The sequence below is a fragment of the Struthio camelus genome, chromosome 1 (assembly GCF_040807025.1).
Source record: "Struthio camelus isolate bStrCam1 chromosome 1, bStrCam1.hap1, whole genome shotgun sequence".
Taxonomy (NCBI): Eukaryota; Metazoa; Chordata; class Aves; order Struthioniformes; family Struthionidae; genus Struthio; species Struthio camelus.
Window position 1 is genome coordinate 54,290,125 of NC_090942.1, and position 20,250 is coordinate 54,310,374.

At 39.1% G+C, this 20,250-nt stretch overlaps 1 protein-coding gene across 8 annotated transcripts in view; it reads left to right on the plus strand.

Moving 5' to 3' along the window:
- ANO4 (anoctamin 4) overlaps window positions 1–20,250 on the plus strand; it is a 228,358-nt gene that overhangs the window by 142,037 nt on the left and 66,071 nt on the right. For 5 of the 8 annotated variants that reach the window (XM_068938779.1, XM_068938844.1, XM_068938826.1 and 2 more), the window contains 3 exons: window positions 11,588–11,688; window positions 11,950–12,051; window positions 14,770–14,814. In XM_068938779.1, the coding sequence (XP_068794880.1) occupies window positions 11,588–11,688; window positions 11,950–12,051; window positions 14,770–14,814 (248 nt within the window). The remainder of the gene's footprint in view (window positions 1–11,587; window positions 11,689–11,949; window positions 12,052–14,769; window positions 14,815–20,250) is intronic. The other 3 variants (XM_068938789.1, XM_068938833.1, XM_068938808.1) reach the window with 1 other exon arrangement.

Genomic DNA, 20,250 nt, shown 5'->3' on the forward strand with positions numbered 1-20,250 from the left:
TATACAATATTTCTTCAGCTCAAAGGGGTAAGAGGACTTCCTTTCACTTCCTTGGTCTAATTTGAAAGATACAAATATCTATACTTTGTTATGCTCCACGTTGTCATGGGCAAAGATGTCTGATGTTTGAAATACCTCCACTGTGCATCCATTAGAGCTATGGCACAGTCAAAAAGTGGTGGGCAGGACTAGCTGGTTGTGTGAGGGAACCCAAAGAGAGAAAAGTGACATTGACTGGAGACTGGAGACAAGCAACAAAAAAAAAAAAAAAAAGAGATGAAAAAAAGAGATGGGTTTCTTCAGGATGAAACAAATGTCTTGGTGAGAGAGGTTTGTTGGTGGGGTGAGAAAGAGCGTGGAGCAGGAGCTGCTTTGAAACGTTTTGCTGCAGAAATCGGTTATTTTCTAAATGTTCTTTCCTCTCTGAAAAGCAACATGACAATTGCAGACAGTAGGACAATGTGATTATTTTAGGAAGGAAGATCGCCAGTTGTGTGTGACTGCGATGAGAGCACATCTTTCAGTAGCTAGCAGCCAGAATGTAGATAGGTATGTGTCATACAATTTTTAATGCTATTTCTTTCCTAACTGTTTCACTAGGTTGTTCTGATACTTGAAAGACATCGTCCCTGAGGGTGTACGTGTTTGTGCAGCAGAAGTAAATGTAGTGATTGCACCAAATTATGAAAAGTACATTTCTACACTACATTTCTTGGACATGTTAGGTGTCATTTTTTAGAGATCTGACAGAAACTGCAGCCTGCAGTTTATAAACAATTTAAGTTCCCAAAATGGTGATTTGTTGAGAAAGTGTTCTGCAGTTTGGATATTTTTTCATTGTCTAGTGCTGTAACACTAATGGAATTTTTCCTCTTTTCCAATATTCACTGACCCCAAAGTGTTTTGTTATTAAATACATTCCTTTCAACAAAATGATTAATTTCTAAGTTATAGAGCCCTTGATGTCTGAGCCACATCATTGATTTTCTTCAGGGATCGTCTAATGGAATTATAATTTTCTTGTCAGGAGATCTTTGCCACAGAAGAAAAAGTCTAACAACAGTGCATTTACAAAGTGTATAGAAAAACTGAGATTATTAAATGAAGTGGAATTTTACCTTTTTTTTCTTTTCACTTTGTGTTTGTACACTTCTGTATATAAGAGAATGAAAGAGACCACTGTAAGTTTACCAACTGTATTAGTTCCAAAGACATTATAGGTGTTAAATAAGAATTTAACTTCCGCTCTGAAGTTTTACATCAAACAAATGTATCAGAATACTGTCATGGAGCTAAAAAATGCTTTTGTGATTGCTGTTTGGACTGTGAATTCTTTACTGCAGTTCTTAGAGACACAGCCCCAAAATTTCACTTTGTAATTTTAAAGAAAAGGTAAAAATGTCTTGTTATTCCCTCGCTGAGGATTTCCTTTCTCATTAGTTCACATATAAGGCTTATCTCTGGGAGGGTTTGGATTCCACTGTTAATAAGACTGTGCCAGCTCCAATCCATACTCTGTTGATAAGATATAGGAATTGTCAGAGGACTTTGTCTAAATATTTAGAGTTGAAATCAAATCCCAGGGAGGCAACTGTTCAACTTTGTTGGGAAAAGTGGATCAGTGTTCAGATGATTTGTGAGTTTTAAAAGTCGGAAGTATAACTTTTTTTAAGATACATCAGTAGATGAAAATATGTACTGATTTCAGATTTCTATCACGTTTACAGGCAAGGTATGTGGCAAGCAATTGTTCAAACAGCAGAAACCCTAAGCTATAAAAATAGTTTTAGAAAAACTGGTAGTATTCCAGTATGGAAAGCAAACAAGATAAAGGATTCTAGAAACCTTTAGACAGAGTGTTATTTCAAGCATAGATAACAAAGATGATGACACTTTTCTAAACTGAACAATCTGCCTTTTGCTAACTGAAGACTTCTTAATAAGGTTGAACACGTTTTCATCTCTAGAGAAAGATAATATTGTCTATTAAGGAAAGTCCTCCTTCATTGCAATGGTTTCCATGGTGCAAATGAATTTTATCTGGGGATTCTTTTCCAGTAGATACATCACCTGAGGCCTTAGTTTCACATGTCATAGTGATCTTAAATTTCAATATTATTCAGACAAGTTTAGGATTAATTCCATCACGTTGCAGCATGTGCAATCAGATCAAAACTAGCATTACCTCATATTATGGCAATGTTGGCCTTCAGGAAAGAAAAGGCTTATAAGTTTTCTGTAATTCCTCTCGTTGAGTCTTCATGTAAAAGCTGTGAACTAGGAGAGCAAATCGGGTTTGTCCTCTGTCACATTTATCTGAACCATTAAAATACTGGGCTCCATCTGGTGCTGCTCTGCTATTCTGTGTCACACATGAGATGTTTTCATCCAGCACCTTATGTCACTAGGCACGTTGTCAATGGCAATAATTGGTTAATAGTGGAGCTAGCGTTTAGATGTCTGCATCGTCAGTACATTGTGCCATGAATGGATGCTGCTTTATTACAATAAAACAGAATAGCCCAAAGGAAATTAATAAATTGCCCTTGTCACGTATTGACCTTGTTTCATTTAAAGCACATCTAGCAAGTTAAGAGAATTGTGCAGAGATTCATTATCCTCCCTTCTTAGTTTAGAGATATTATTACGTGTTTCTGTTGCTTAAGACTTTGCTTAAAAAACTTCAGAAAGTATTTGTGCTTTCTTTTGTTGTTCTGATGTATTTTTGTAAGCATCAGATGATCTACTTATCTACCTAAATCAAATTACTTTGAGCTTGGCTGAGCAAAGATAGCTGAAAAATCATGTACCCTTTAAGTTATCAGGAATTTCCCTTGTATGCTAGACCATAAAATCTCCTCTTCACGATCAGCATGAAATTGTAACTTGGTGAAGCCAGCACATTAAGGTGAATTGGCCTTTTTCTCTTGTTTCCTGTGGTTTTTTTTTTTTTTTTTTTTTGTAGGAAGCCTTATACAACCTGAGCACAGTTGGGGATTTGGAAAAAGGTAGATCTCTCCACTTAGTTTGACTTGAGAGCTGAGCAGTGATATCCAAGCCCATTCTCACTATCATATTTTACTTTGAAAAGCACTCTTCTTTCTTGTAGTAATGGTGTCGTATCCAGAGACACGGCTGCTCAGCCATATGCTTTTGCAGATTTCCAAGAGATGTCTTCTGTAAAATTGTTGTCTACAACCTTTCAGCATATCAGATCACTTGAGTGCCTTTAATAAGACCACAGAGTGCAGTTGCTCAGAAATTTGCTATGGCCGTCTTATTAAAGGAACATTTGAACTACTGGCATAATGAAGAGAGGAAAGGGAAAATGGTTCATTGATGTCTCTTCTTAGAAATGAACAAGACAGAAAGAGATTTTACAGTGCTAGGTTAAACGACATGAAATGAACTGTCAGAAAATGGCTCTGCAAAATCTTTCCAGCTCTAACAATCCTAGCAGTAAGGCAGATAAAGCGCTGAATAAAACTGAGGTCTGGGTCAGGAGAACAGACATTGGAACAGGCAGACTCTTAGAGTTCATGGGGAGATCCAGCTGGTAATGATGTGAGTGACTGATGTTCTTCACAGGCGTCTTTCCCCTTCATTTAACCATATCTTGTGTTTTCTGTGGTGCTTTTCCTTTGCCTGGCAGGATCACATTTCAAACAATCAAATACAAATGATATACTGCAGTGGTTGGCTGCAGTGGGGGCCTGTGCAAAGTCTAAGAGGCTGTTGTCAGAGTGATCTTCTGTGGCTTTCCCTTTGCTGCCGAGCTGAGGCAGACAGCAGTCTAGGAGCATGCGTGGCCTGCACCATCAAGTGTGGTGCAGAGGTCCCAAAGAAGGGGAGGTATTGAGACATGAGCTAGCTTTGGAAGCATTATGGTCATATTGGCATGATGTAGCACGTGACCTAACCAGCCACGGTGGCAGGTAGCGTGCACTAACTCTGCTGCTTCCTCTGGGGCCACAGCTAACATCTCTGCCTGTGGTTTCTCACGTTGAGTACGTGCAGCTGACTTGAAGAACCTGGGGCTGCACTGTGCCATGCACATTGCACGAAAGCCTCCCTCCTGATGATGTCATCTGGAGTGGGCTCTTTCTCAGCCATGATCCTCATGAGTTCACTGATGTCTCCCTTTGGAAAGGATTTTGCATTACACTGGCGAATGCAGAGGAATACAGATTGTAACTGAGAGCTACAAGACAATGCACTACATCCTGGAAAGTGTTGACACTGAAAAGATTTGAGAATCTTGGCTAATAGTCATAGAAGTAATTCTCATCTTCCTTGCATGTATAAGCAAGATGAGAAATAATGACTCTGAAGAAGGAATTGAACAAAGAAATGCCTTTTTCTGTGCTGGAGCATAAGCTCAGAACCTGAGCTCCCATAAACACTTCTGCATCCACGTGGGTTGTCAGTGATGACCTTTCTGTGCAAAGACGCTGTGGGGCTCAGCAACCCGCTCTAGCTGGCCCCACTTTGAGCAGGGGTTTGTTTGACCTAGATGACTTCCAGAGGTCCCTGCTAACCTCAACTATTCTAAGACTCTATGATTCTGTGATAAGCAACTTATTGGTTCTTCTAGGTTATTTATATGCAAAAGCTGTAATAAGTCTGCCTGCACATTTTGTGTGTTTGATTGTTAAATTTGTGAGACTAACTATTGGACAAAAAATAAATTGCCTTCCTCTGTGCCAGAGCAATGCTTCTCCAATAAGCCTCTGAAAGCAAATATGAATATTTAATAGACAATTCATTAAATGTAAGTATTTTCTACTTCAAAAATGATTAATGAGACATAAATCTGTTGTGGAAAAATACTGCTTTTATATTTTACACTTGGGATAAATCACAGAGGAAGTTGCCTAACAAAATGTAGCACAGCTGTATTTTTCAGTCTGTGATGCTAAAAGTAAAATACTGTACTTACTTAAGAGATCTTTTTTGGCTCATACCACAGTTAAAAAGTAAGGTTTGATGATCTCAGCTATCACTGCATATAATATTAACATTTTTAATCTGAAGTTGCAGCAAATAGCTGATATCTCATCCAAAGAAGCTTAATGTAAGGTAAAGTGTTTGTAAGTAGCAACAAGCATCCTTTACTATCCTTCTACTCAGAGATTAGCTATTTGCCTTTTTAAACCTGAAAATAATTCACTTCACATGTTTATTGTATCTTCCAGTCCAGAAGAAAGTAAAGATGCATCCCATGTGTTTGTCCGATGAAAAGCATGTGATTAGATATTTTGATTGTCTTTGAGATCTGTCCCCACTGGGTTAAATCCACATTCAGTCAGTATTTACTGATAGGATTATCATGAAAAGTTTTATGGTTACCCCACAGCCAGATCAACTTCTTCCATTAAGATACTCGTGCTACAGGTGTTTCTCATTCTTTTCTCTAGGAAGTGAGATCTCAATCAGAGGACATTGTTTCCATGGTAGCTATACCACATCTAAGTTACCTTACTGTGAAATCCATGCTCTTCATTATAAGTGAATTCAGAAGACATTAATTAGAATTAAAGGCATCTTTTCTCATGTTGCCTCTTAACTCAAAGGAATTTGTAGCTCTTTATTGCAGACTGTACACTCACTGTTGCACAGTAAACTCAAGCAGGGAGATAATATTTGCATTTTGTTTCTACTCGGGTAACCTACCCTGTTCTTTAAGTTGCCCCAGCCCCCAGACACGCACACGTTTTTGTCTACATGAAAAGATATTTGCAAACATTTCCCCTGGTGACTAACTCTGTTCTGCTCTAGATTTGAGATCCTGTCAGCTGCTGCCAAAAATTAAGCACTGTAACAGTGACACCTGCTCTGACTTGGATTAGATCACACATTGCCTGAACGCTGGCAACAGCCCGTCCCCAGCCTGCATCGCTCACTTCGCTAGAGCTGAACCCCTGGAAGTAATTTGCGAAGTACAAACAAAGCTTGATCAAATTTTGTGATGAGGTTTTATATAAAAATTACTTCAAATTGTATTCATGTGACCTGATGTCTCCTTATGTCAAGTTATTCTGTATTTTATATGTCAGTTATCCTCTTATGTTACAAGCTGTTTTGTTAACAGTTTCCTCTGTGTTGGTTAGGGTTTTTTTTTCTTTAAACTTACTTTCATCCTTATACTGACTACTGCTTTTTCTCTGTAGTTTCTTATAAGTTGAAAGCTTTTTAAAATCCTGGTTGAAATATGAGTGGTATATCCCCCCTTTTCACCAGATTAGTACTTTGATAGAAAGTATATGTTTGCAGATATTGGCACTGTTCAGATTCCTTTGATCCATGAGTCTAGAGGTTAATGCCTGTGAGTATGTAATACTTTCCATGAAACTGGACATATACTGAGAGCATCTAAGCAATTAACCCAGTGGTAATGTATACACTTCTGAGAAGTGTCTGAAAAGTGTTGACAGTCCATTACTGCTTGCCCAGTTGCTTGGAATTACCTTTGTGAATTTGCATTTACTTTAGTTTTGCAGAGGAAGAATGGTTTTATCAAGTAAAATTTTTTAGGTTTAGTTTTTCCACTTAATTCACTCCACATGACATATTAACCTGTGCCATTAACGTAAAAGAGTAATTTTCAAAAACAGTGAGACTTGTAGCAGTGACTGTTTACTACACTGCACTGAGACCTGCCATTGAACTCAGTTATACTTAGAGAAAATTGTTACTGGAGGAAGGACTTTGATATTCTCTCCTCTTCTGGTTTTCCCTGCATGGTGGTTTAACAAATGTAAACTATATTTGTCAGTAATTATAGCCCTATTCCCATCTGTTTTTTTAAGCTGCCTTGCTGGGTCTTGCTAGCGTAGGCATTTTGCCTTCCTGGTTGCTGGATATGTTTCAAGATCTTTTTCTCTCGCTTTTCTTTTCTGAGGAAGGCTTTAAGAGGTGAGAAGACGCCCTGGTCTTAAGTATTTTCCTCTTAAATGATGATAGGGAAAACCTGGTAATGGTAAATCCTGATTTCTTTTTCTTTTACACCATTTCCCTATAGACATGCCTACATAAATGAGAACATTACTTTTTTGCAGTTGCTTTCCTAGTAGCTTTAAGGCGAATAAACAACTACACCACTTGATTGGCGACACTGCAATTGTATCCTTCTTCAAGGTTTATGCTGTGCATCTCTTTTCTCTACCTTCTTAACTTTTAGACTCAAGAAATGCTTGAAAGACATATTGCGGTGAGTCCTACAATTGTTTTTTCTTAACATAACTTGAAAATATTCATAATAGACAAAAACAAAAATCTTCACTGGTGGAGGAGAGCGTTCAAGAGAACATTTGACAAAGGACAGTAATCTCTAGCCTTGATCACAGAAGACAGACTGCAAATGCAGCAAAACGTGGGCTTTCCAAAGATGTTCAATGTCAGCATAACTTTTCTTCCATTCAGATTAACAATGTTAACTTCAGAAAGAGCAGAGTCAGGTCAATACTCTGTGAGTGTGTGTGCATATGTGTATATATTTATATATACACATATATACATATATATATATATTTAATCCTACCATAAAAAGGACCTAGTTGTCTGCAGGAGTACATGTGAGTTTAATAGCCAGGACATAAATAGCAGTTAACACCACTGTGTGCCTGCTTTTGAAAGGAAAGTAAGAACCAGCCCTTTATAAATTTTCCTTGGCCTAGCTGATGACTATAACTCATCAAAGTGGATGTTTATACCTTTGGAGTTACATAAATAGCCCAAGGTTTAGTCTCTCCCATTCTCTGTGTAGCTATACTGGAGAAGAAGATGGTGCTTAGTTTTTAAGTAAAGTTTGTGGTTGATTTTTATCCTCCCCTTTGGAAAATCAATGTCTGTATAAATTTAATGGTGAAAGAGACAGGCAGCCTTGCCAGAAGGGTAAGTCTATAATATGTGAGCCTGCGGCACTAACTATATTCTAGGACTGGCAACAGTGATATGGTATTAAAAGTGATCTGTGAGTGAAGCCAGAAAGGTTGTCTCTGATGTTGAAATATGGACTATAGAAACACCTACTTGTGATTATCAAATATTAATCTAATATTTTCCGGAATTAGATAATATGATAGTTCCAAGACAGCATAAAAAGGACAGAGGGGAGGTAGGAAAGAAGGGGGAAAAGATTAGAGCTTGTGAAAAATAGATCGATGGCACCGAAGACTGAAACTCGTTGTTTATTGACTATCTGTAACCCAGACTGTGACGATCTGAGTTCCATCATACAAACCTGATTTGAAGATCAGGGCTCAATTAAACTAAGTGCATCTTACTAGTGCTTTTTAATAAGAATAAAAAATTACTTTACTGTAAGAAAACCATTGTTATAAAAGGAATATCTTTTTTCCATTGAATGCTTTGGATGTTCCTGTGTAGAAACTTACAATTTTTCAACCAATGTTTTTGGTCTGCAAAGAAAAATTCAGTTTTTCCAAAGGAAACATCTTTTTCTCCAACCAGTTTTAGTAAGCAGGGTGCTCAGAGCAGCTGCAGAATCGAATCTCTATCTGTGGAGATATTCAGGACTCAACCGGAAAAACCCTAAGCAACCTGACCTAAGTTGGCCCTGCTTTAAGCAGGGGCTTGGCCCAGATGACCTCCAGAGGTCCCTTCCAACCTAACTTATTCTGTGATTGCAGTCAAGTCTCTTGTCACACAGGGTTTGCCCTGCTCTGAGGTCTAGCAAGAATGGTATTACTGACTAGAAGAAAATCTGTTTTGCTATGCATATTTCTCCTCAAGGAATCAGTTTGAAATGGCCAATGAACAGTGGTAGCCTGGCAGTCAGATTGTGATAACCCTATAGGCACTGATGTCCAGGGTCAAATCCAAGCACATATTCCATTTGTATGTCTGCAAAGCATTTTATTTCATTGTCTCTTCCTCTGCCAGTTTTTATTTCTTCATCATCTAGACATCACTTTCTAGCAGACTGCTCATGCCAGTAAATAATCTTTTTATTTAAATTCCAAAGGGAAGTAATGTTACATTGATTTTTGTTGTATGTTCAAATAATGTGAAATTGACTTTACTTCTGCAAAACATTAAAGGAGCCAAGCCTGAGAAGCCAGTTACCAAAGGAGAATGCTTCTCTCCTCCAAGAAACCTTTAGAAGCCAAAGGACACTGTTTCTAAATATTAATCCATCAGAGAGAGTTCAGCAGGTTCCATTCATTGAAGTATTTTTGTAACCAAGATGTTGTTCTTGATAATTTCTTTCAGGTATTTTGATTTACTATTTTGTCCATAGATTAGGAGACTGTGACATTTCATTCAATTGCTCCTTCGTCCAGATTTGTTTTTCTCTTTCCTGTCTTGTTTTTTTCAGTGTTCCGTAGTGATTTTCTTTACAAACATTTAACGTGAGCAAACCCTGGTGAACTCAAATTCTGTATTCATAATTTAGCATTATTATCTCTTTCTTCAGAAAACAGCTGAACCTCCAAAATATATTTTGTTTAGATTTTCTATTGGTAGAACTGGAGAAAAACAAGCTCTGTCTTACAAGATCTGTATTTATATTTGTGTTAACTACTTGGAATATTTTCTAATTTCTTTCCAAAAAAAATGTAACATAGAAGAAATCCAATTCAGTGAAGATAGTTTTCCTTTGGGAAATAGAATACCCATAAGTCATGTTACTGTGGTTGTCATATTTAGTAAGGCTCAAATTATAATATGCTGGAAAGTACATTGAAGCTTCCTGCTAAACTTTCGTCGCTAAATTTAGGGACTATTTTTAATCAATTTCCTCTGTTCTTCAAATATTATTGGTGTGTCAGGACCACAGTTTTCTTCTGCATCTTGACCTAATTAGAAGTGTTTTTGTTTTCAAGTTTTTTTTTTTTTGGTAAAGCCACATACAACAAAATTGCAAGTCCACTGCTGACTTAACCTCAGCTTTGAGGGAATAGTTTGATTGTTTCTAGTCCATGTCTTTGGGGGGCGATTTGTTGCTCTTGTGTTATTTCATGCTGAAATATTTTGCAGAAAGTTATCAGCAAAAGAACAGCAGGATTTTTTTTCTGAAGTTTTTGATCCTGGGAAGTCACTTTTTTCATTATGTTATGTGCTAAATCCATTTTTTCCTCCAGCTCAGTAGCAGTTTGGCTGTAAATATTTCTCTGTGCCAGTTTTTGAGGACTCCAATATTCTTTTGGTTTAAAAAATGTTATCTCCATAGTGACTATTTGCTTTGTTTGTTTGTTTTTTACCCTGTGTTAAGGAAAATCGCATGTATGTATCTTAAGCGTTGGAGTTTTCATTCCTGTCACACATCACAAACTAGTAATAATGCCACTCTAAGCACACAAGTATGCAATAGCTACTTCAATAAGTTCAACGTTTATCACCATAGTTGAGGGAAGAATCAAATTGACATCAAAAACGTACAAGTCTACGCACGTAGTCACTGTAGCGTCCAGGTAAGCGATTTTAGATTTAAGAATCCTCAATAAGCTGTATTAACTAAGAATTAATGCAGGTAGCATTGAATAGAATGTAGTTTCTAAAAGACGAGGAAATCATCCCTACAGCCAACTTAACCTTTTCTTGTCTATTTTTCTCAATCTTCATACTTCCCTTTTCCCAGTACCCTTTCACCCATTTCCATGCATAAAGGAGGTCCCTTGAACACAATCTCTATTAGTTGTCCTGTATTTTTCCTGCCCCCGCCAGCACAAATAGAGCTAAATTTCTCCCCTTCCTCTTTTTACTGCATTCTCTGTTCATTGTCAAAGAGCCTCCTGTTAGCTGACAGCTGCTCTGATGAATGCCCTACATAGAGCTCTGTCCACACTATGTACAACCCATAGAAAAGAAGACTGTAATGTTGAGAAGAGGTAGGGATCATGTTCCTTCCACAGCCATGGTCTTCAACCTTTATTGGCTCCTGGGCAGCAAATCTATACAATTACTATGTTGTGGGTGGCATCAGATTTTCTTTTCCCTATTGGCTTCAGTTCTGATGTTCAAATTTCATGTGGCCAACAGTGAAGGTGGAGGAATGGGAGTTGGAGACTGTGGCTCTGTAGCTGGTGGACTACATTATTTGTCCATGTGAAGCAATTATGATGAGACCACACTGTGAGGCAAACTTTTCTTGGGTGTCGGATATGTCTCCATTATATGACTCAGAAAGAGACTTCCTATGTCAGGCTGAGTGCAGAAAATCAGGTCAATTGGCAGAACCAGATCCAGACTTTCCATTTTGTCTTCAGCTAAAGTTCAGGACCGAGCTTCCAGACCAGATTTACACACTAACCTCATTGTCACCCCACACTTGGGTGACTCCTAATGGCATGACAGCCTCCTCTCCATGCCTTCCTTTCCATGCGACCGAAAGACGTGTACAGGCCAGAAGGGAGTCATAGCATGGCTCTCACGCAACCGCATCCCCCTGAAGGAAAATAAGTCAACAAAATACTGATAGAACTATGTCTGCTTGAGGAAGAAGCAGGGAGTGGGAGGGGTGACACAAGAAAAGAAGAATGGATATTGACCACTACCCATGGGTTTTTTTTCTATTTTACTTGAAAAAGTAAGCCTTGGTGGCTGTTTTGTTTTTCTGTTGCAGTCATCTCTAACAAACAGTGACATCATCTTTGTGAAGCTGCATGCCCCTTGGGAGGTCCTGGGCAAATACGCAGAACTAATGAATGTAAGAATGCCGTTCAGGTAGGTGTAGATCTGTTTTGTCTTAACCTCCAAAGTCACACTTTACTGTAAAGATAATGTAAAAAAAAAAAATCACACAAATGCACACAGAAAAGTTCTTCTTTAAGATACCACACATCTTTAGTATCTATGGCACTCCATTTATATTTTCTATATTCATTGCTATTTCTTGTTAATGCCTGCAATTTCAATACAATATTGGTATGAAATTAAGGTGAGCTGTAGCAGTGCAGCTGTTTTCATGGGGTATTCTATTCTTAGGCCCTTTAACCCCTTCACTGCTGGAGCCCCCTGCATACTTGTGCGCTGCTGTTTTTTAAATGGACATTTCATTGAAATCAATGGGAGGTCAAGAAGATCCAGGTACGTAAGGCAGCACAGAAGGTGCATGTCTGTTGGACGTATCTGGTATGTCCAGCACCCATAAATCATCTGCTTGTATAGTGTGTAATCAGGGAAATAGAGATTATAAATAAGTATCCCGTCTAACACAAGAACAGAATTCAGATTGTAAATGCTTTTGTCTGTGGAGGAAATACAGAAATGGTATTAAATGCTGCTGTTGACCAAATTAATTTCACATCATGTTTCAGATTATTTTTATCATTTATTTAATAATGCTTGCATGTTGAGCTATGATTTTTGAATACAGCATATCAGCCTTACTCTGCTGGTTATCAGAACTGTTAAAATAGCATGAAGACTTCATTTGAACAGACCAGTCCCACTGAACTGAGAGGTCTTGATTCTTCTTTCAATTAGCAGGGTTTATTGTTGCATAACTCCATTGATTTTAATGGAATTACTCCTGAGCAAGGAAAGGATTAGACCCAGAATATGCAACTACTGAGTTGGTGTCCTTTGCAGGATTTCTACTGCTGTTTTCTTCTCACTTACAGAAGAAAAATGCCTCTTCTGTGAGACAAGCTGTGGTCTTATAGAACTTGCTAGGAAAATCGGATATGAATTAAGGACAAAATTGCAGGCTTATTCTGTATGTATTTTGTTTTTTTCATTTTCGCAGCAAATCTTCAACTGTTCTCTCTTGTGCTTTTAATGCTAAAGAGAAAAATGTAAAAGGTATCTCAAGTTATTGCAAGGTAATTGTATTCTTTAAAAAAAGTGCTCTAACATGCGTAAACAATGTACTGGGCCCAGACGGTACCTCGTTTGACTTCCTGGACATTTTGTGGGATGAATCTGTCCCAGTAGAAGGATAAGGTTTCCTGATTAAGACATATGCAAGAACTTAAATTTTAATCTCTGTGAAAACCTTGTTCTTTCCTGATCTGCTGTCCCCTTTTTGATATCCTTTTTTCAGCAGATAGTAAGGTAGACACCATTCAGAATATATAGAAAGCCTTAAAAATACTAAAGGTTTCTTAACCTGCTTCATGACCACAGCTTCATTCTTTTCCCATCCACAGAGAGGTATTATTACCATGTAGTTTAGAGGAAGCCGTGGCAATTTATTGATGTCTGCTGGGCAGGCTCTTCCTTTAAGAGTAACAATATTGTCCACCGTTTAAACACTAAGACCAACATTTTCCAAAATGTTCACTATTTTAGGCTGCCTGTTTTCAGGTGCCCTTGTCTGACCCCTTGCTTTAAGGGCTGCTGACTGCTTACAGCTCTCAATATTTTCAGTTGGAGTTGTCCAGGGTCCACATACCAGTGGAAAAAAATCCATGCTGTTTCAAAGCAGAGTTCCCAAAACAGTGAATACCTATGAATATTTGAAGCAGGATCAAGAAGAGGATGGCATCTTCAGAAACACTTAGCTTTGACCCTCCTCTGCTCCTGCTGAATGGAGCTAGAGAAATAACACTACCTTGTGGAGGAGCTGGCCAAAGGAGACTTTGACCAACATGGAATTCTTTGGAAAATTTCACTTCACCAGCACAATATGGACACTAAGAACTGTTAAAATATCATGTTATTTAAATTTTAAGTTCTGAAAATTAGCCTAGAATAGTAACCTGTTTTTTTTCTATAGTTTAGAGCATCAGTGCTGTCTTATTTTAGAAAGTTCCCTATCATCATTGCTTTGAATGCAATAACAGCATTCCCACCACATATTAAATATACACAAATGAGACTTGTGGTGTGAACCCTTTGTTTTCCGGAAGTGGTAGAGATCAACATTCAGAATACATAGAAACCATCTTGATTTAACAACAACCTCCAGTGGATGACAAAGTCAGACCCCAGACCAGGAAACTGGAGTTTTGTCAGGCACCTAAATTTTGCAGTGCAGTCCCAAACCCACACATAACTGCCCTTAGATTGTCTTAACTCTCTCCAAGATGTGCTCCCCCTGCTGAAGGCGATGGATCAGACTCTGGCAGTTGTGGTGGCAGAGGGGGACAGGAGGTGGACATCCCGCTGTGGACTGACGTGGGGTGGTTAGAGGGATGTTCCCCCTGCCCTGGGCGACATGAGCTCTGCGAGGCTCGTCAGGGAGCAGGCAACAGCGTGTCGTCAGCACGCGTCTGCTCGCGTACCCTTGTCCACTCACTGGTTTCCCACGTGCACTCCCGCACAGCTTATTGCGCTCATCCTGCAGTGGATGCCGAGCACGTTTTTATTTGCTTTTGCAGTTCATATTTTCACCTGTTTCAAGGGGTGTTACCCAGCAGCAAACATTAGTCCCAGGTTGCACTGCATGTGTTATGCATATTGCAGCATCAGGTACCACTTTCCCTTTGTGTTTTATCAAGCACAGTGTTCATAAATCACTAGTAGATGTGAAATACATAGAGATTAATTTTTCCATAATTGCAGCTGGTCCTATAGAAGTCCTGCAACAGTTTAGGGACTTAGAAATAGAAATGTCTTTGGGTCCTATCTTCCACATGTGCCAAGTAGAAAAAGAGAAGACACTGGGAAAACCTCACTGCAATTCAAATGCCCCCAGAATTTGTGTGGCTTCCTGTGACAGTTCTGTTAATCTCTCTTTTAGTCTCTTCCTCCACCTCTTACAGGCTTCTATCTTCAATCTCCTTTCCTTCCTTGCTAGTTCATACTGTAACTGACGATGGGTTTTCTTCTCGACTGGCTTCATTTTTGCTGTTCTTCCAGGAGAAAAATCTATTACCTGCACCGCCGGTACAAGTTCATGAATAGGTGAGTACAATTCTTCTTCCAGTTTGGTTTGTAGTAATTTGGACCCGATAACTAAAATAATAGTTAAGTTCAAACTGAGAAGAAAAGTATTAACAGAAATGCTAGTTTATTAGGTATGTTTGCAGAAGGGCTGGAGGCAGCGATCGCACACTACGTTATTTGCAAATGCAAATATAGCAGCTGCATTTTCAAGGCATCTGCCATGTGAAAGAATTAATTTTTTTTTCTTAAGAGTAAGGAAACCTTTTTCAAATTGCTGAAGTCTTTTAAAGAAGAATAAGTGTATGGACTTATTCTCAATGCAGTGCAAACACTGTACATCTTTTTTTTCCATGTGGCTCATTAGGGAATTTTTAGGGGGTAAAAATACCACTGTTATTGCTTTTTTTTTTTTTTCCATTTCCATGTACCTTGCTTACTTGTAATAGTGATGCCATTATTTATTTATTGCATCCTCTGTGGGGATGTTTAGTACTTTGTCAGTAGGTAGGAAAGCAATGAACAAAATTCATTTCTGGTGTGATGCTACTGAAATCAACTTCAGAGAAGAATATTTTTCAAGAATCTTCAAAATGCTTTCACTCAGTTTTTGAATACCTTAAGGCTGTGTTTGATGACTGTTTTGAGCCTAACTTAATGTGATGAAAAACTTCCAGTGTCCATCATTTGTTTCTTTTTTTTTTTTTTGGCAGAGGGATATTTTGGCCATTTCAATGAAAATGTCTCCAAAAAACCTAAAAAACGTGCAACCTTGGCAAAGACTAGATAATACGTTGGCATTTAATGCCACAGTGTTGTTGATGCAGTTTTCAAAAGGTTCTAGCATCTGTTTTACTCCCTCACTCTGAAGTCAGTGGTTAAAACTCCCGTGAGCTGTTCTGTTAGGTTCGGTACATCTCCATTTTGGATTAAACAGCTGTATCGCACTGCAGATAATGTCAGTAGATGGACATCTGTGGGAAAATAAATTATATATTTCACTCTACTGCATTAGCATATTAAAAACATTTTGTATATTAAATCTCATTATACTCTACTGTTGACTTGAGAGTACCAGCGTTGCTCTAGGGTTATGGTACTTGTTTCTTGACATTAGTAAGCACCAATGAGCTCTTTGTGGAGCTGAGACATTTTGCCTAGTCGGCATATGTTATAAGTGTACACAGTTTTTCTAAAGTCTATTATGTTCTCCTACTTGCCATCCCCACCTTCTATTAAATATTGTAGCACCTGATAACTTCAGAGTTTGTCTTGAATTTAATTGAGATAGCTGTTTTGACTAAAGCAATAGATGAAATGGAAGGAGTAAGTGAAGATGCTAATATTTGTACGTAGTGTATGAAATTCTGCGTTTACCTTCGCTTTCTAGTGAGTCAGGATGCAATTTGAAGTCAATATGGGAAGATGTGTGATCTTTTTGTAGTATTTTAGTTTCTGAGTGATGACAATACTTGTCTAAATCCAATTTTCACATTCAGCTCTATAAATAGCTGCTTGAGGTGAAAAAGCTTAAACTAAATTCCCTAATGGGGGGGAGGGGGAACCCGACAAACCATATTCAACTTTATTTTCATTTGTGTAAAACTCAAATATACAACTTCAGTAAAGGCTCTACTTCCTCTCCTCCTAGTTCAGTGAAAATTAGTACTGGTTGAAGCCTTGGACCATTTTTTTAGATAAGCCAAAAAAATGATGTTGACATTTAGGCAAAATTTATTTCATAAAAGCCTTTTTACAGGGCAAAGCCCAGCGCAGGTAACTTGCAACATGTCAACCTGACTTGAATTTTGTCTCAGAAAGATGTAGTGATCCCAGAAGTTCAAATAACAAAACTCTCCTAGTATAGTCTAGAGAAAAGTAAGGGTATCGGGTACTTATACGGTACCTAGAGCTGAAACTAAAAATGTGGTAAAAACTACACTAAGATAATATATAGCACTACATAATCTTTAAAGCCCTATGGTAGCTTAGCCAGAGATAAAAATCAATCACGGTTCAAAACAAGTTCTTCTATTTTCCCAACTGCTCTTTCCTTCAAGAAAATTATTCTATCACCACCCCACTTTCTAGTGAGGAAACTATTTGAAATTATTTGAGAAGCTCTCTGTGCAAGTTAAACAAAAAATGTGTTTTTAGAAGAAGGATGCTGAGGAAAGACTGGATCTGCACGCTCAGAGGCAAGGCCAGGACTGAATCGGAAGACACTTTGTCTTTGAGATGTTATGTGAATTAAGACAATGAGTTTTTGGTGCCTAAGGCTTCAAGTGTTTGTAAAGAAGGAATGTGAGACAGAGATGTTTGTCAAGTTCTTCCACTCCACTCTTTCATTGTGGCTAACGCTACAGCACCTACATATCTCCATGCTTTATGTTGGTTTTGTGCAGGTTGCTCTGCTTTCCAAACGCCGTTCTCCGACTCACCTGAGTATATGAACATGCCAGGGAGCAGCAAGGGCAGGTGCTGCTCTGTAAGGGAAAGCCAGGGGCCAGGCAGGCAGGCAAGGCAGGTCCTCACCACCCAGGGCACATCCCACAGGACCCAAGCAGGGCGAGCAGAGCAGAGCAGGTGATGAGGGTCAGCCAAGAGTCCAGGTTGCCAGAGAGGTCCGTAGTGATGAAGCAGGTCCAAGGTCAAGCCTGAAAGTCATGGGTTCAGCATCACAGTCAAGTGGGTCAGGATCAGGTTCACAGGTGGGGAAGCACAATGCCAGGTGCAGGCGTACCTGCAGTGTAGCAGAGACCCAGGTGAGAGCCTGAGCTTAAATGTAGCTCCTGAGCAAAGGGGGAAAGACCCACCCGTGGCTTCCTCTGCTCTTTCTTGAAGAGCTCTTTTTTCACAGCAAGCTGCACCATGAGATTAGACACCTGCACCATACCAGAGAGCTGGTCTTGAGCACAGATCTAAAATCCTAGGAGGTGGGGGAGCACGCTCTGGGCCCTAACACCGTATGCTTAAACTCCATCTGCTTCACTGTAATTTAAGCAGAAATTTTAACTTCGAGCATGTCTGGAGTTAGCATGTGGAAATCCTGCACTTTCACACCTTTGGGGCTCAGGCCGTGGCAAACAGACTGCCCTTCACTGTGAAGAGCCCTGTGCACTGTGAAACAGGCAAGGCAGTGATGCAGTTGCTGTCTGATCCACGTGCCTCTCAGTACCTGCTAGTTCAAGTCTGCGCAGTCCGAAACTTGTCTCAGCAGTGAACGCCCTTTTTGGATTAGCTCAAAAAGCCATTTTAATGCAAGTAACTAAGTTTTCTCCAGCAGGAAGAACATTTTTTACTGTACTGCTTTTTCAGTGCCCATTAGTTTTCCACGTGGCATGTAGTGAAGCTGTTATGTGCACTGCTAATATGGCATGGATTAGTCTTCAGGAAGCAATAAAACACAGCGGACTTTTAAAAGCAGTGTATCTGTGTTTGTTAGTATCAACATTCTAGCTTTTCTGAGAGAGAGATGCTCACGTGGAGTAAAATTTCTGCACTGCTGGCTGACGGCAGTGTTGGAAGCATCTTAAGAGTTTGATCATTTTTCTTTTCCAAGGAGAGAACTGTATTGTTTCCTAGGCATGGCTTTGCTCTATTTGTATTGCTGTAAGCTCTAGCCCCTGTAACCTTTTCAGACCTGTGCGCCAGCAGGGAAGGAATGGGCTCGCTGAGCGTGCCAAGTAATCTGAGCCTTGGGAATGATGAGCCAGTCAAATTCTGGGTATGCTCAGTGTGAAGTCAACATGAATAATGCATTGTTCTTAAGTGGGGAAAGCACTCTGTGTGTGTGTGTGCGCACTGTGATAAACCTGCAGCAGGCATATCTCAGACGTGCACATTGACTTGCCAGATGAATGAGAAAGAACTGCAAAGTAGTAGGTTTATTAGCAGCTTAGAGAATCCTGGTGATTTTAGTCAACAAATGAGCATGGAACAGGGTATTTAGAAAACATTTCTGCCTGCTTCCTCTTCCCTTTCCCTTACCCAGAATATTAAGCTAGCAGAATATCCAGAGCCTGGTGGCCTTTACAGAGGAAAAACTGGAGGCCAAGAAGAGAGAATCCCTCTGGAGAGAAATCCTTTTTTCCTTTGTCATTTCTATCAGTAACTGCACAGACTAGCTCAAGGGTGTCAGTCTGGAGGGCGCAACTGGAGAGTTACAACTGGTCAGGCCTTCTGCAGCACTGGGATCTGACAGTGTCTCCCCTGCCCTTAGGCACGGACGTTTGCAAACTGCTTCCCCCTGTGCTCTGAACTGTTGGGCTGGTGCAAACACTGCCAATTAAGAGTTCATGATTAATCTAGTGTAAGTGGTGTGGTATGTTCACATACACCTCCCAGTTCTATCAAACAGTCTCAATGATAATTTTGTCCCCCGCCAACTCCCTTGTTATGCATAGAAAAGAAACACGTAGATGGTACCAAAATGGGTAGAGCTACTTTGGTTACAATTTTGGAATAAATGCCAATGTTTAACAATTAGCATTAGTTTGCCTATCACATATAAAAATACCTGAGGGGAGAAGGTTGAATATTCTGGGAAATCTGTTATGATGTATCTTAAATAGAAATATGTAATAATTTCATGTCCTTTTCCCACTCACTGCTGCTTGGGTAGGGATTGCCCTTCCTCAAAGTGGTTAGATAGACCTCACAACAGGTACTGGAGTCATACAGTTATTATGTTGACTTTTGTTAAAAAAGAAAAGAAACAACTCTGTTCCAAATCCTTGGACTTCATTCTGAACTAGGCTTAAACTTCAAAGGATGTTGGTTCATGCCTTTTAGCTCCAACTCTGGAAAGATCCAGGGATTGAAATATATGCATAGTCCATAATTTGTAGCCTATGATTTTTGCAGGCAGGGATTAATGATTAGGACTTGAAGGTGTTAGGGATTTTTGAGGGATCAGGGTTCATTTTTCCAGACATGTATCATATCTTTATTTTGCTTTTTATTATAACATTTTAGTTTGGATCTGTTTTATGTTTTCTCCAATCTTCCCTTTCCCTTAATTTCAGTGTGCATCTTTGGATGAGTGCACTTGCAATTAAATCTACCCTTTCCTCCGTTGACCTTAGTTTGCTTTCACCTTTGAAACGTAAGAATCAGTGCAGCTGTTACCTATTAAACTGTACGCTCAGTATTCAGGTTTCATGGAGCTATTTCATGAAGTATTGCAAGAGAGTACAATTGAAACAAATGAACAAAGTAGCTTATTTTTATAGCATCCGTTGTGAGGTAAAAATGTGTGCAGAGAACAGTAAAGCGATGCAGCTTGTTGCAGTTCAGCTGCCAAAGCTCTCTGTCATAGTCTGTGCTGTTCTAATGTTTATACGTCCAAAGTGTAATGAGCCAATTAAGCCTGAAATTTAGATTAGAATAACTGAAAAGCTGAGAAGTAAAAGTTTAGATAGTTGCCAAGAGCTTATCGAGTTTTAATAAGATTTA